This window comes from Diabrotica virgifera, chromosome 6 (assembly GCF_917563875.1).
Source record: "Diabrotica virgifera virgifera chromosome 6, PGI_DIABVI_V3a".
Taxonomy (NCBI): domain Eukaryota; kingdom Metazoa; phylum Arthropoda; class Insecta; order Coleoptera; family Chrysomelidae; genus Diabrotica; species Diabrotica virgifera.
Window position 1 is genome coordinate 226,242,560 of NC_065448.1, and position 15,721 is coordinate 226,258,280.

Below are 15,721 nucleotides of genomic sequence, written 5' to 3' on the forward strand. Positions count from 1 at the left end.
TAGTATATTATATTTTTAAGTCTCACGCACAAGGGGTGCTACTTTTGTATGTATATTAGTAGTATATATATACAGGGTAGCTCAACTTCAGTGAGTTATTTATGTTTATTTAGGTAGTACTCATTATGCTTTTTATTTTTTTTGTAAATCTTTATTGTTATTCCTAAATAAACATTATTATTATTATTATTTAAATCTTATATTTATGGTATATTGGATAAATAAATAATATTTATAGAATTTATATGACATTGAGTATATTTATTTTCCCTATTCTGTCCTGGATGAAGTAAGCAACTAGGGATACTAGAAGCCACAAATTAAAGGTAATACATTAATATAATTTAGCCCTGAGAATAAATTTTATTGGAAAGTTTTATTTAATTTATGTTTTGTTTCCATAAGTAATAATTAAAATAATTAATTAATTAATCGAAATAAGAATATGCTGATCAATCTCAACAGAGAGAAAATACAGAGCATAACAGTACTTATTAAAAAAAAACTCTTTCGGACTAAATCACAGATTGTTTTCGGAATGAATATTTCATCGTAAATGCCGGTACTGATTACAAACACAGCAACCTGATGCAAACGTAGCATGTAAGGAGCAGTGAGCAAAAGTGAAAAAGGTAAAGAGACAAAAGAAAAGAGCAAGTAATGAACAAAGAGTAAAAAAATAGAAGGCTACTATAAAAGAAAAGAAATTAGAAACTTTTACAGAGAAAATAAGAAAGGGAAACAATGTGTATATAATGAACAAGGAAGGAAACTTATTAGGCGACGAAGAAAAAATGAAAGAGAGATGGAGAGAATATTTCTATGAATTGCTAAACGAAATCACAGGGGAAGAAGAACGGCAGATAATATGAGAAAACGTTAAGTACTGGAACCAGCAGAAGAAGAAGCAGAAAAAATCTTAAGCAACATGAAAAACAATAGGAGCGCCAGACAGAATGGAATAGCAATTGAAAATATTAAATATGTTGGCAGAGAGATAAAACGTAAGCTGTATTGTAATTGTGAACATATTGGAGAGAGGAGCAGATGCCGAATGATTGGGAAAAACCAACAATAATACCGATTTTAAAGGATGGCGATGAGGCAAAGTGTAAAAACTATCGGAGAATATCACTGCTGGATGTGCCCTACAAAATAATAGCGACAATCAATAAAATCAGGCTGGAGGAACTAGTCGAACCACAGACAGGGGAATATCAAGCAGGATTTAGGAAAGACAGAGAGTCTTAAGACCAGTGGATAATTGTGAACTGATCCAAACAATCAATAGTATCAAAAGCAAATCATCTTGTAGTACTGATGGACTATCTATAAAAATTTTCTCTAATCTCACAGAAAATGTGTTGAAAATCCTCGTCTCTCTAATTAATGATTCCTTCGAAAAAAGGTAAATTTCCAGAGTGCCTAAAGACAGCCATTATTATTCCTCTTCATAAGGGTGGTGAAAAATCTGATGCGTGCAACTATAGACCTATTGCCTTACTACCGGTACTCTCCAAAATTATCGAGAGACTCATTAAAACTCGACTTATGTCCTTTATCGTTGATAACATTTTATCACAAAATCAGTTTAAATAGTTCGGCTTTTTAACAAATAATTGTACCACTGATGCCATGTTTTCTGTACTACATGAGGTTTACCAAGCACTAAACAATAATCTTTATACTGCCACTGTTTTCTGCGACTATGCCAAAGCTTTTGATTGTGTAAATCACGACATCTTGATTACGAAACTAAATTTCTATGGAATTCGAGGTATTTCTTTAAATTGGTTCCAATCCTACTTGAATAATAGGAAACAACTAGTTAGAGCAAATGATACTGACTCTAGTCTCAAAGACATTGTATGTGGAGTACCACAAGGTTCAGTATTGGGTCCTCTTCTGTTCCTTATCTTTATAAATGACATCACTAATTTAAAAATCGATGGGAAAATTTTTCTTTTTGCTGATGATGCCAGTATCACTTGGAGCAACTCAACTATTGCATCTCTTCATGAAACTATAACTTCGGATCTACTGACGATAAAGACCTGGTCTGACTTTAATTTACTCTCTTTTAACGTAAATAAGACAGTCACATTATCCTATAAAGGAGCTCTTCAACCTCTACCTCTTAATAACAGCCAAATCAGTACTGTTGATTCTGTAAAATTTCTTGGTATTTTTTTAGACAGCAACCTCAAATGGTCCCTTCATATCGATTCGTTAAGTAAGAAACTCGCCTCAGCTTGCTATGGAATAAGATCTGTCTCAAGGAAACTCAATTATTTAGCATCTTCTAAAAAACATATTTTTCGTTGTTCGAGTCTCATCTTCGATATGGTATTCCTTTTTGGGGTTCTAGTACAGCTGCTCAATTTGATGTTATTTTTAAATTGCAAAAAAGAGCAACAAGATATCTGTTTGGCCTCAGAAGATCTACACATTGCAGAAGTTACTTCAGAGATCACGGAATTTTAACACTTCCATCTTTATATATTCTAGAAACGGTTTGTTTAATTCGTAAATACCTTCATGTCTTTCCAGCAAGGCCCAATCATCCTTACTCGACCAGAAATTCAATCTTTGACATTTATTTACCAATTCCATCGACTGAGTTAGTAAAGAAATCTATATTATATTCCGCAAAGAAACTGTACAACCATCTCCCGTTACAACTTAAATCTGCAACATCTTTCCCAAAGTTCCGTAAAATGACAAAAGCCTATCTATCTAAAAGACCATACTATTCAATAGAAGAATTTCTTAATGAATAACTAAGAAAATTGGGTTTCATACGCAGTAGCATAAACTTGTTTGTCAGTTCCTTATGTATTTTTATTTTATTTTTGTAAGTATGTTCAATTTGCAATTTATATAAATTTTGCAATAATTTGTTTTTGTCTTGGCTTTTATGTCTTATATTATACTGTACATATATTGACGATTTATCTAATTTTAGTAAATTGTAGTTGTTATTTGTTATTGATATTATGTTTTCTTTTGACTCTATGTAAGCTTTGTCCATAAAATTGTAAAAATTTTCAGTGACAATAAAGCATATTTCTATTCTATTCTATAGGAACAACCGATCAGATATTCATAATGAAAGAGGTACTGACCAGATGCTATGAATACAAAATCCCGACAATAGGATTATTCAGAGATTTTAAAAAGGCGTACAACTTTGTCAAGAGAGAAAAAATTGCAGAAGTTATGGAAGAATTTGAAACCACTATGAAGCTAAAGAAACTAGTGACGATTACATTGAAGCATACGACCTGCAACGTAAGAGTAAAAGAGGGAACCTCAGAAGATTTTGCAGTCAGATCAGGACTTAGGTAAGGAGACCCGCTATCAACGCTAATATTTAACATGGCACTAGAAAAAATCATTAGAAATAGCAACTTAAATAGAAATGGGCACATATTGTACAATACTCATAAAGTAGTGGGACATGCAGATGATGTAGCAACGAGTTAAAATATACTGAAAGAGATAACAGAAATATTAGTAAATGAAGCGTATAAGCTGGGTCTACAAATAAACCAAAAGGACAGCAAGGATATGATCGTAGGAAGAGAAAGGGAAGATGGGACAAAGTTCAATCTAAGTACACAATTAGGAGAGTTTACGTTTGAGGAAATAGATGAATTTGTATATATCTAGGAGCCAGGGTAACAAAAAAATGTGAAGAAATAAGAGAAAATGATGCCAGATTAAGTCATGAATTATTTACTAGGATCAAAACAGCTGTCAGGGAATACGAAATTCAGGAATTACAAAACTATAATAAGACCAATAGCGACATACGGATGTGAGACATGGATACTCAACTAAATAACAAAAGAAACAGTAAGAAGATGGGAAAGGAAAATACTCAGAATATTAGGAGGGAAGAGAACAGAGGAAGGGTACATAAGAAGGACAAATAAGGAAGTTTATAAAATTTACAAAGAACCACAAATAGATAGCGTAATAAAATCAAGAAGGTTGCAGTGGGTGGGCCATATAAAAATAATGAACGATTGCAGAGTGATTAAGAAAATAGCATGCAGAGTACCAGATCATAAAAGAAAGAAAGGAAGACCTCTAAAGCGATGGAGAGAGGCGGTAGTAGAAGACCTAAAACAAAAATTAATAACATACTGGAAGAAGTTAGCGGAAAGCTATGGAAAAGAACAACAAAGCTCTAAGCCTAAAAGGCCTGTAAAAAATCTGCATATACAATCAACGAAAAAGGTAAGTAATATTAATAAAAATGTTAATTCAGACAACAAAAGCAATACTTAAAATTTGTCAAATTCTTGGTTTTATTGGAATAACAAAACGATGTTCATCAATTCATTATTTTCGTTAGTTGATCCAATGTATTACGTTTATTGAATGGATGAACATCCATTTATTAATATATAATACTTTCATTATGTATACCATAATATCACTTTATTGATATTACGAACACTGTTCACTGAGTCAATGAACACTATTAATTGAAAGAACAACGTCGTTAATTGACCGACGAAGACTATTCGTTGTGTCAATAACAGTGTTAGTTCTCATAACCTATACTGCTTCATGCATCCAATCATTTTCGTTTATTTCTACAATTATTTCCGTTCATTCTCACAATAAATACGGTTCTTTTTACAAGCAATTCTATTCATTCCTACAATCAGTTTCGTTCATTCCCACTATGAACGTATATTATTAATTACTGAATGCATTAGCTCAATGTATGCTATTAATTGATTAATAATAATTTTGCAAATCCCCCTTTTTTGTCCTAAACCTAATGGACTTTACACTGTGTGATTTCTCATATAATTCACTTATACAGTGCGTTGGAATAAGTGTTACCCTCCCCTTATTGACTTATTTATATTTAGCACATAAGCAACACGCTCGGACAGGTCGATTTTTAAAATAATCAAAGTATATTATAAAATCAATGTTTCGAACTTTACGCGATCCCTCTTCAGGCGACAGACAAATTTAATTTTTTTAAATGGGAAAGTACATCATGTGACAGCTCATTTAAAAGCGTTTGAAATAGTGATTCCAAAAATATATAACACTTTTTGAGAGCGCAGGTGCAAAATTTCGATCGAATTCTTTTTAAACGCATTCATTTTTTTGGAATCCTGAGAAAACTAATAAGTATTTTTGAAAAATTTAAACGCAGAATAAAATATTACATTATTACCGAGGGCTGAAAGTCCCTTAGAATAAACAAAAATTTCTTTTGAATGGTATATTTGAAATTAAAAATCATACTAAATTTTCTCTTTTTCACCCCTGTGACTTATTAAAATAATTATTGTAGAAGTTCTCAGGGACTTCAGATCCTCGATAATACTGTAATATTTTATTCTACGTTTAAATTTTTCAAAAACACTAATTAGTTTTCTCAGGATTCGAAAAAAAGTGAATACGATATTAGAAACACGAAAACTTCCTTCCAGTACGGACTACACTTGGAAACGAAATGAAATTAATCGGTACTTCGGCAAATAATTCTTTTTTAAACAATGGTAACACAAAGAAGTTTGGGGTATCGCCATAAGGAAAAGCCGTTACATTTCAAATGGTCAAGCAAAAAATTTATTGTTTTAACAACTGCGTTTATTGTTACCATGAACGCATTGATTGTGGTTATTAAACTCAGTAGTAGATTGAATAATGCATTCTTTGTCATAACAATCATATATTACTCTATATTAACAACATTTGTACATGTTTTAATGAAATCTGTACATTGTCACGATAAACCAAGGTAATTGCTTATCATCTACGAAATCAAGAAAATGTTTTGCTGCCAGAATTACTATTATTTATTAAATATACGAAACTAATTTATTGGCTGAATAAATTGAGTGTAATTGATTAATGTACTCTAGTTATTTTGATAATTATTATTCAATCATTGTGACAATAACCAAATACATTCATCAATGTCTAAAGGTTCGTTGAAACAAAAAATTAAATTGTTGTTACAACGAAATACTATTCATTAATCACTGTTAATCAATATTACGAACTAATTTTTTTTTGAGTGTATTTAAGTGCAGGTACTAGGTATAGGTGATTAAAGGCACATAGGTGAACATCATGTGAAATTTTAAGTAGATTCACTTTATGGCAAAGTAAAACTCCCAACAAAGTATCAAAGCTACTAAGGATAAAGATAATGATTTACTTACCAATGCGAAAATACACACCAATGCTATCTGTAAAGAACTCTGCAGAAAGTCTCGCAACATCACACTCCGCATAGCAATATTGTAATTATTAACAAAACTAAAAAATAAATTAAAAATATTACCTATTTTTGTGACATTGGAAATTCAGCAGAACGTCATCTATGACGTGAGTGCTCTACAACTGCAGTTCAAGACCGATTTTTTAGTGTTAACCGCTAGAAGACAACCAATAATTACATCACCTTAATTGGTTAGAGACTTGCAGTGGGCACACCAGGTAACTATAGGGCATCACACTGTAAAAATGGTCTACATCAGTGTTTTTCAATCTTTTTGATTTCGCGACCCCTTTACAGGTTGAACTATTCTGGCGACCTCCTGGTGTCACAGAAAACCAAAGAAATAAATTAAGTAAAAACTACATATATTAGGTAATAATTTTTTCCTATTTTGGTACATTTATCTTTTATTCACACATCCTAACAATTAAAGAACAGCCAACATTTTGCTTTATAGTTTGACGAATCTACAAAATGTTTCCGAGTGTGCACAGTTTGTAGTATTTATGCGCCTTGAAGCAGATGAGAGTGTCATGAGAAATCTTATTTTGCAAAGCACATCTTGCGAACACTACTGGCCAGTGTGTGTAGGATATGTTTTAAGAAAGCACTTGCGACTACAATATTGATTGGAAAAAATGTATCGCTATTTGTAGCTATGGAAATAGCGGACTCATTGAAAAATAAAAACGACAATGCCAAACATATCCAGGACACACTGTTTTCTTCATCGACAGGCTCTAGCGGGTAAAGTAGTACCTTTTGGTTTAAATGACGTGCTCAAGGAGGTAATAAAAATTGTAAATTCTATCAAAGGTAAAGCTTTGCAAAACATCAGAATCTCCTATATCACATAGAGGTCAGGTAGCTATCCAAAAGAATGGTATTGGCAAGAGTTCTGGAACTGAGAGCTGAATTGTTAATGTTTTTACAAGATGCAAAATCTAAATATGCTTATCGTTTTTCTGACCCTATTGGTTCTTGAAATTAGCATTTTGGCAGAACTTTTAGTCACCTTAACAGTTTGAACAAGGACCTTCAAGGAAGAGGAGAGAATATTTTAAAAGCTAGAGATTTTTTTTTTATTAACTCCTTGAGAGATCTGCAATCTGCCCATTAGGCAATAAGCGTTTTTTCTGACAATGAAGCTGATGACATGTAGAGTATTATTCCAATGAATAATCTCTTTTAAATATATTTAAACCTAAGTTAAACATTGTTGGTATGAATTTACAATAATTTGCCTTAAAAAAAACTAAACTAAAGTCTGTGTGATATAGATAGATCGGATGGTATTAGACGTTTCAGCCTACTGATTTCATTGGCATCGCGCACGTTTAGTTGGGCCACTAACCGATTCGGGTGCACTGACACTTTTTCACTATAGTTGACACTAAAACGATGTATGGCATCTTTGATGGATTCTAAAGGGATATCATGCTGAATGATTTCGTTACTGACGTAGTAGGGAGCATCAACAATATTTCGTAGTACTTTATTTTGGAACCTCTGCAAAATGGATATGTTGGAGTTGCTAGCAGTTCCCCACAGCTGGATGCCGTAGGTCCACACAGGTTTTAAGATTGTCTTATATAATAATATTTTATTGTCTATGGAGAGTTTTGATCTGCGACCGATGAGCCAATACATGTTTCTTAATTTGAGGCCAAGTTGCTTGCGCTTAGTGAATATGTGTTTTGTCCAAGTCAGTCGTCGATCCAGGTGCATTCCGAGGTATTTGGCGCTATCAGATTGTGGAAGTTGACAATCAATAAATTGAACAGGCGGGCCCGTTTCTCTGCGAAGGGTCAACGTCACATGTGTTGATTTCAATCCATTTGCTTTAATACGCCATCTTTTTAGCCAGTTTTGGATCTTGTTTAGACTAGTTTGCAGGTTCCTAGAGGCTGATGTTGAGTCAGTGTGGGACGCCAAAATGGCTGTATCATCGGCAAATGTCGCAACAGTGATAAGTCGTGTTGATGGCACGTCTGCAGTATACAATAGGTACAGAATTGGTCCAAGTACGCTACCTTGTGGAACTCCTGAATTTATTGGATGCAGCTCTGTATATTCACTTCCATGTTTTATTTGGAAGTGCCTATCTGTCAGGTATGATTTTAGAAGTTGAAAGTGGAGATGGGGCAGTAGCTTCTTTAGTTTAACCTGCAATTCTTCATGCCACACCTTGTCGAAAGCCTGAGATATATCGAGGAAAGCTGCTGAACAATATCTTTTACTATTCAGATCCTTATTGATTTGATTTACCACTCTATGAACTTGTTCTACTGTCCTGTGTTTATTGCGGAATCCGAATTGGTGATCCGGAATTATCTTCTTTTCGTCTATTATAGTTTTTAGCCTTTTAACATATAGCTTCTCAAAAACCTTGGAAAGAATTGGCAGTAGACTTATCGGTCTGTAGGAAGACAACTCTTCTGTTTTCTTTCCGGGCTTGGCTATCATAACGATCTTGGCAACTTTCCAGATGCTAGGAAAATAATTTAGTCGTAGTATAGAATTAAAAATGTAAGTAATAAGTCTACAGCACTTTTCGGATAGTTCTTGAAGAATTTTTCCAAATACCAAATCGAAACCAGGAGCTTTTTTTATGTTAATTTCTTCCAGAATTGTTTGTTTGACTTCTCTAATAGTGAACTTGTTATGAGGCAGGTCCATTTGGAAGGGTACATTTAGATAGTCGGTGATTTCGTGTTCTTCTTCAGCAGATAATTCTGAAGGAAAGGGCATGAATACTTTTTTCAGATATTTGCTAAAAGCTTCAGCTTTTTCTTTATCATTTCTGGCCCAGGTGTTATCATTTCTGATTGGTGGATTAGGCAAGTATGACCTTTTTAGTTTTTTCGTTGCTTTCCACAGCGAATAATCTGTGGCTTCTGTAGGTGTAAGGCTTTCCAGGTAACACTGGATTCCCTGATTTTGTTCTGCTATGATTAGCTCTTTCAATTCTTTGGTGGCTTTGTTCAATTTTTTCTTGTTTTCTGTGGTCCTAGCTTGTTGCCATTGTTTCCTCAAGTGTCTTTTAAAAGCTAAAGATAAAGTAAAAGCATCTCACACAAAACTTCGTTTGTGGGCAACCTCTCTGCAAAACAAAATGTTTAAGTATTTTCTATGTGTTCAGAAAGATTGATGAAGATAATGCAACAGACCAAAATTTTGCAGTGTTGGCTCACATTCCTTGCATCATTCAGAGCTCGCATAATTTACAAGAGCAATATTTGGCATACTTTCCAGACTTGCAGTCTGAAGCTGACAATGGACGCAGATGAATTTCAAACCCTTTTTTTGACAAATCAATAGATCTGGCTGATGATACAAAAAAATGTAAGAATGTCTTCTAGATTTAGCTGCTGATGGCATGGTTAAAATGGAATTTTATTCGCAAAGTGTCGACGTACTTAGGATGAAAAAAGAAACACCAATATCCAGACCTGGCAAAGGAAGCTTTTAAATTATTAGTGTAATTCGCCGCTTCATACTTGTGTGAACTGACATTTTCTTCAATGGTAGACATTAAAACTAAAAAGAGAAATAGACTGCAATTAAAAATTATTTGATTATTAACCTTTTAAAAATACCACCACAATTTAATGATGTGAATATAACTTTTGAAAAACAAACAAGCACATCCTTCCCACTAAAACTGTGTGTGAAAAACCTCAACTTTTTCTTTCAGTCAGCGACCCCCCGAGAAAAGACTCACGACCCCCCGGGGGTCGCGACCCACAGATTGAAAAACACTGGTCTACATGAAGCCAATCTCCATAATCGAAGTCCATTTAAATGTCTACCTATTTCCAGAGACAATCGCGTTGCAAGAGTAGAATGGTGTCAAGAATCTCAAAACTGGGATACAAATTATTGGGCTAAAGTTTTATTCTCCTACGAATCTAGATTTGGATTTTATCCAGATTCTCGACGAGTAAGAGTGTGGAGACGATCTGGAAATGTATAACGTCTCGTCCACATGTCGCACGCCCAGTGCCATACTGCCTCAGCAACGAAGGTATTGATGTGTTGCATTGACCAGCACAATCTCCCGACCTGAATCCCATCGAGCATGTATATTACGTGCTTCAACGAAGAATTATTCCACATATTTAACATTATACAGGCCGTTTCGTTTCCGAGAAGGTCTGATAGAAGAATAGACAAACGTATCTCAACAGGACATTTACAATCTCATTTTGTTTATGAACGACAGATGTATAGTCCAGAGAAATAAGATTTTTCTCATGACACATCCCCCTCCAGGCCAAAACCAAATTTTTTAAGTAGTATGGACATCTACAGGGTGTAACAAAAATACAGGTCATAAATTAAGTCACATATTCTGGGACCAAAAATAGTTCGATTGAACCCAACTTACCTTAGTACAAATATGCACACAAAAAAAGTTACAGCCCTTTGAAGTTACACTATAAAAATCGATTTTTTCCGATATATCGAGAACTATTAGAGATTTTTTAATGAAAATGGACACGTGGCATTCTTATGGCAGGAACATTTTAAAAATAAATTATAGTTAAATTTGTGCACCCCATAAAATTTGTATGGGGGTTTTGTTCACTTAAACCACCCAAACTTTTTTGTACGTTCCAATTAAATTATTATTGTGGCACCCTTAGTTAAACACAATATTTTTAAAACTTTTTTGCCTCTTAATATGTTTTCGATAAACCAGTTTTAATCGAGATGCGGCTTCTTTTTTAATATGTTTACATAAAAATTTTATGGGGGTTATGTGCCTTTAAACCCCCCAAATGTTTGTGTACGTTCCAATTAAACTATTATTGCGGTACCATTAGTTAAACAGGATCTTTCTAAAACTTTTTGGCCTCTTAGTATTTTTCCGATGAGGCATCTTTTATCGAGATGTGGCTTCTTTTCTAATATGGTTCAAAATATACCTCAAACTGTAATTTATAAAAAAATTTTCATATTATTACAATCGTACGTAACAGTATACAAAATATGTGGTGGATTTGAAAAATATTCAAAATATCTCGATAAAAACTAGCTTTTCCAAAAAGTACTAAGAGGCAAAAAAGTTTAAAAAAACATTGTGTTTAACTAATGGTACCACAACAATAATTTAATTGGAACGTACAAAAAAGTTTGGGGAGGTTTAAGGGAACAAAACCCCATAAAATTTTTATGGGGTGCACAAATTTAACTATAATTTATTTTTAAAATGCTCCTGCCATAAGAATGCCACGTGTCCATTTTCATTAAAAATCTCTAATAGTTTTCGATATATCGGAAAAAATCGATTTTTATATAACTTTTTTTGTATGCTCATTTGGACTAAGGTAAGTTAGGTTCAATCGAACTATTTTTGGTCCCAGAATATGTGATTTAATTTATGACCTGTATTTTTGTTACACCCTGTATATTAATAACCTATATGTTTCCTGAAGTAGAAAACATATTTCCAGGTTTCCACTATTACTATAAAGTGAAGCATTCTAAACAAATTTGAGAATAAGCAGCTCATAAATCATATAAAAAACTTCAATATGGCGTTCGCTGAATATGTCTATCTTTATTTATTGCTTAGAAAATTGCAAAATAAGTCATACATTTTGAGATTTTATACATGTTCATAACTTATGTAAAAATTAAGTTAGAACCTTCTTATTACACGGAATGCTGAGACTTCTTGTGCTTAAATTATATCTCAAATTTCAAAGCAATTATTCAAATAGTTTAAAATTTGTTTAATTTGTTTATCCCAAATTCAATTTATTTTGCAACACTTTAAGTCAGAAAATTATGAGATTACAGTAATACTTCGGACAGTTTATGAAAGAACAACATTTATACTATTAACATAATTAAAAACAAAATGACAAAAAGTAATTTTAAACAGTGTAAAATTATTTTGCAAAAACATGTCGATTTTTGCTTACTTAAAAATAATTAGAATAACTTTTTAAGCGTAACGCGGAAACAGCATGGAAACAGTCGATCGGTGGTCTATCTATCTCTTTTAACCAAGCGATCCCGCGCATATTACAGACAAAGATGGCTAGACCACTCAATGCTATGTCGGCGTTACACCTCGATCATAGCCACCTTTACTTTACAAGCCATGAAGAGAAAAAGGCAACGTCGCAATTGATGACGTCGGTAGTTTGACTTTCGGACTACCGCTTTCGAAACTACGATTTTAAAGTACAAATTCTGGTAAAATTTATAGTATTTTTTGAGTCGAACAAGAAAATATTATTAATTAGAAGTTTGTACAAAATAATATTAAAAGCAATTCCTTGTAAGTAACGTTTATTATACAAAAAAAAAAACAATAACAAGAATATAACCGGGATTCATTTTTTTCGAATCCTAAGAAAATTAATAAGTATTTTTCAAAAATTTAAACGCAGAATGAAAGATTACGTTAGGACCGAGGGCAGAAGTCCCTGAAAACTTCTATGTTTATTTTAATAAGTTACAGGGGTGAAAAACTCAGAATATTTAGTGTGATTTTTAGTTTCAAATATGTCATTAAACAAAACTTTTAATTCATTATAAAGGACTTTCGGCCCTCGGTAATAAAGTAATCTTTCATTCTGCGTTTAAATTTTTCAAAAATACTTATTAGTTTTCTCGGGATTCAAAAAAAATGATTATATTTAAAATACAGGCGTTAAAATTTTGCATTTTGTTCCTTTCCACTTAAAGTTTATCGCACTTATTTAGAAACACCCTGAATTGATAAAGAGCAAATCTAGTTGTTAAACATAAGCGAATTAATCAAAAAAACAGAATGTTAAGAAAACCGGAGTCTATAGATGGGTTTTAATTTCAGTATTTTATAAATGCCCGGTACACCATACAAATTTAACTGGTTAGCAACAATATTATTACAGCGCTATTGTACAAGAATTAGGCTATAACATATTAAAAAAATCACTTAAATCTGCCAACAGGTTTAGGAAATATAAGACATTAAAAATGACAAAATTTTTAAGTGGACGGATTTCTATATGCACGCAAGTTTATACAGTGCGGTGGAATAAGTGTTGCCCCCCCTGTTAACTTGTTTATTTTAAGAATATAAGCAAAACGCTTGGACAGATCGATTTTTAAACTAATCATAGTATATCATAGCATCAACGTTTCGAACTTTACGCGATCCCTCTTCAGGTGACAGGCATAACTTTGATTTTTTTAAATGGTAAAGTACATCATGTGACACCTCATTTAACAGCTTTTAAAATACTGATTTCAAAAATGTATAATACTTTAATCCTTTTCGAGATCGCAGGCCCAAAATTTCGGTCGAACTCTTTTTAAACGCATTTATTTTTTTCGAATTCTGAGAAAACTAATAAGTATTTTTGAAAAATTTAAACGCTTTTTTTTTAAAATAGTTTTTTCAGGATTCGAAAAAAATTATTGCATTTAGAAAGAATTCGACCGAAATTTTGCGCCTACGCTCTCAAACAGGATTAAAGTATTATACATTTTTGAACTCAGTATTTTAAGAGCTTTTAAATGAGGTGTCACATGATGTACTTTCCCATTTCTGTCACCTGAAGAGGGATCGCGTAAAGTTCGAAACGTTGATGCTATAATATACTATGGTTAGTTTAAAAATCGACCTGTCCGAGCGTTTTGCTTATATTCTTACAATAAACAAGTTAACAGGGGGGGGGCAACACTTATTCCACCGCACTGTATAAAAATATATTATATTGAACTAAAATCATCTTAATAACATACCTTTTAATGTTCTTTATAATTTGGTAACACGAAATATTGTAAAATATTTCAGTTTCTCTGTAAATACAGTGAAAATTATTTAAAAACAAATAAGAATTGTCAGAATTAATCGGTCTACCAATAGATGTTGCCAAATTTCAACTTCATGGCTTGTTAAGTAAAGGTGGCTATGCCTCGATGCATTGAGTGGCATATGACTAGCCCGGTCTATCCTTACCATGTCTCTGGTTCTAACCCTCGCACGTTTAAATTCTTATAAATGTGAAACAGCGCAAATAGGCCGACGATGAACTCGCAACAGCGCAGCGTTTTCTTTCATTTGATTTACATTGTCCGTAAGGTCGATGCCACATTATGCGTTTTGACCGGATGCGTTTCCGCCGCATCCGGTGGAAACGCATAGTGTGACAGATCGGTCCGGTTGCGTTGGAAACGGATGCGTTTTGAGTCATCGTTACGCGCTTACAAACTGCACCAGACTAAACGCATAGTGTGACAGGTCGGTTCGGTTGCGTTGGAAACGGATGCGTTTTCACCGCATCCGGTTAAAACGCATAATCGGACCGACCTGTCACACTATGCGTTTAGTCTGGTGCAGTTTGTAAGCGCGTACCGATGACTCAAAGCGCATCCGTTTCCAACGCAACCGGACCGATCTGTCACACTATGCGTTTCCACCGGATGCGGCGGAAACGCATCCCGTCAAAACGCATAATGTGGCATCGGCCTAAGAGCCAACGCTGAAATCTACTCGTGAATCCGATTATAGACTTTTCCGCTGTGTATAAGAGCATTCGGATTACCTGGTACAATCTACTTACCTCATTATCCTTTGATGTTCTTTTATGCAAAGTTGCATGGTTACAAAATCAGCTTTTTCGTCGTCACATTCAAGCTGTTCCTTAATTTTCTCCTTATATTTGTCAAAATTTAAAATAATATAATTAAGAATGTCCAGTTGTCCCATAATATAATTAAAAAAGCTGAAAAAGAAGATGTCGGTTCCATAATTGTAGATTGCACAACAAGTTGCAGCAAGATCTACCCATGATAGCGCCATGTAATAGTTTTCATCCTGGTCAAATGGGATCCATGAGTAAATTGGCAAATCTTTGTGTAGTTTGGTTTGGTTTGTGACAGGATCGTAGATCTCTTGGTATGGGTAAAATACAGGAACTATTATATATAAATAGACAAAGGTATCTGAAAATGATAAATCAATAAATCATGGCTGTAATTGATGGATTCGACCGTTACTTGATGGAAGTTCATTTTATCTAACAATAAAATACTGAAAACGTTTGTTTTCTATACTTCCACAAAATTTATTATAACTAAGTGACTACAGCTGTTTCGGCGGAGAGAAGCTGTTTCGGCGGAGAGAAAGGCACTCCGCCGAAACAGCTGTAGTCACTTAGTTATAATAAATTTTGTGGAAGTATAGAAAACAAACGTTTTCAGTATTTTATTGTTAAATCATGGCTGTTTTACGTTTATTTTCGTCTATTTTTATGTCAAACCGCCATAAAATTTGCCCTCCCCTTTAGAATAATCCTCTAACCGTTATGACCGTCTGTAGACGGTGTTCATTTTTTTAGTTAAATTCAGAATTGTCAATAAATATACACTCACCAGCACGAAAAACGGACACCCCAAAACATGGGTAATTTTTGATGTTTCGTATCTCCTAAACCTGTTGTCCGATTT

The 15,721-nt window shown here is 33.6% G+C and overlaps 1 protein-coding gene across 1 annotated transcript in view; it reads right to left on the reverse strand.

Annotated features, from left to right (window-relative positions):
* The window catches only part of LOC126886310 (odorant receptor 46a-like), a 41,405-nt gene that overhangs the window by 13,569 nt on the left and 12,115 nt on the right, over nucleotides 1–15,721 (reverse strand). Inside the window, exons 2-3 of the mRNA XM_050653184.1 lie at nucleotides 14,836–15,217; nucleotides 6,207–6,303 (exon numbers count right to left, since the gene is read on the reverse strand). Coding sequence (XP_050509141.1) covers nucleotides 6,207–6,303; nucleotides 14,836–15,217 — 479 coding nt within the window. The remainder of the gene's footprint in view (nucleotides 1–6,206; nucleotides 6,304–14,835; nucleotides 15,218–15,721) is intronic.